This window comes from Elephantulus edwardii, unplaced genomic scaffold (assembly GCF_000299155.1).
Source record: "Elephantulus edwardii isolate Elephantulus edwardi_28Jun2011 unplaced genomic scaffold, EleEdw1.0 scaffold00078, whole genome shotgun sequence".
Taxonomy (NCBI): domain Eukaryota; kingdom Metazoa; phylum Chordata; class Mammalia; order Macroscelidea; family Macroscelididae; genus Elephantulus; species Elephantulus edwardii.
Window position 1 is genome coordinate 8,758,160 of NW_006399828.1, and position 1,805 is coordinate 8,759,964.

The window sequence follows — 1,805 nt, forward strand, 5'->3', positions numbered from 1 at the left end:
ATAGGCATTTGATAAGAGCTATCTAAAAATACTAACAAAGGGGCAACTTTGTTGTCTATGTATCTGTATGTGTGCTTATTTGTGATGAAATAGGCCTGCTTTTCATCTTTTCTCTAGCAACTAATAAAATGTTTACAAAACATTTTCCCTAAAAATGTAAATTTCACAGAAGTAAAAAACATGAGAAAAAAGAATACTCTATAAATTGACACACACAAAAAATTATAAAGTGTTGCTCCCAGATGCACTTCAATGTAATTAGAATTTGCTGTTAGGTGCCATCGGGTCAGAACTGACTCATAGCTAACCCTCCGGTGGGTTTTCAGAGGCTATAAATTGCATGGGAGGAGACTGCCCATCTTTCTCCCACGTAATTGGAATTAGAAGACATTAATTCACGGCAATTTCATTTGCTACACGTAGACATTCATACATATCAGGTGGCAGACTCATTTGGGTGATGTGGTTGCCATCCAAGCGCAGATGTTTGATTTTGGAGAACGATTCAGGTCCCAGGATTTTACAGAAGCTCTTTACTTCAAACTCTGAAAAATAGAGTAAGGAGTTTTAGTCATCTTTTTAACTGTTCAAAATAGTTACACAAAATAGTTATCAAGTATATAATATTTATGAGGTATAATAGTCACTTGCATTATGTATCTTTGAATTGTGGACGATATTAAGCTAATAAAATATATTTTGCTTATTTTAAGCCAGTATAAAGCTTACAAGTAGGTAACAATACTTACTAAAAAAGCAGCTATGGTAGATTACAATAGTAAAATTTTTAGAGAAACATACTTTGTTGTAGTATTAAAAATTAATCTTAGAAGGGCATTAAATGTCTGATATTATGTAAGAATCCTGATATATTTAGTGGAGTTTAATGCTGGACAATCTTACCAATACCATCTTGGGTTTTGTTTCCTAAAATAAATCCTAGTATGTAGAGGATGTCTAAATAGTCATTCAGAAACAACACACCATGATAATGACAACTCTAAGGCAAAAATTGTATAGCATGTTAGTCATGTTCTTTCTTGATCAAGTTGCCACAGTGGAAAATGAAGACCTTCTCTGATGGCCTCATATATATCCACATAGAAACTTTCATTATTTGATCAGGTCTACTTCAGGTTAACTTTGCCTGATCTTCAGCTTGTTGCCATCTTCCATTCTCCACTTCAGGTTAAACAAGATCACAATGGAAGCGCCAATATTTTGTCTACTTTTCTTTCAAGATATTCTCTTAAATAACTCATCAATCTAATTTAATAATCTTTCGTTGTATACTAATCTCTGAGGTAGTATAGAATCATGAGAAAAAAACATATTTAGATAAATATTGCATAAAGGCTCTGACTTTATGGCACCTAGCAACAATAGCCAAGGATTGGAATTCCATCTCTGTTACTTCCTACCTATAAGACCTAAGAGATTACTGTTTCCTTTAGAGCGTTTTATGATAAGTAAATGGTTTAAAATATGTTAGGAATTTGTATAGGATTGAGCAGATAATATTAGTGGCTGTTGAGCTGACTCAACTCTTGAGGAACCCATGAGTGAATTACACAAATGTTACCAAAAGTTTTCATGGCTTTAACTAGCTTTCTTTTCCAGAGAAACTGTGTGTGTTCAAACCATCAACCCTTCAGCTCTTAGTCTAGTGCTTCGTCATTTGTGTCACCTAACTTTATTATTGTAGTTTGCACGTATTCTGTTTTCCATATTAATTTGTATGTGCAATAGTTGTGAATAGATCATAACATTAAAATATGATAAGCTGGGGCTTCAATTTTTCATTG

At 33.3% G+C, this 1,805-nt stretch overlaps 1 protein-coding gene across 1 annotated transcript in view; it reads right to left on the reverse strand.

The window, feature by feature from the left end:
- Positions 1 to 390: 390 nt before the first annotated feature.
- The window catches only part of LUM (lumican), a 4,389-nt gene continuing 2,974 nt past the window's right edge, over positions 391 to 1,805 (reverse strand). Inside the window, exon 2 of the mRNA XM_006889509.1 lies at positions 391 to 545. Coding sequence (XP_006889571.1) covers positions 391 to 545 — 155 coding nt within the window. The remainder of the gene's footprint in view (positions 546 to 1,805) is intronic.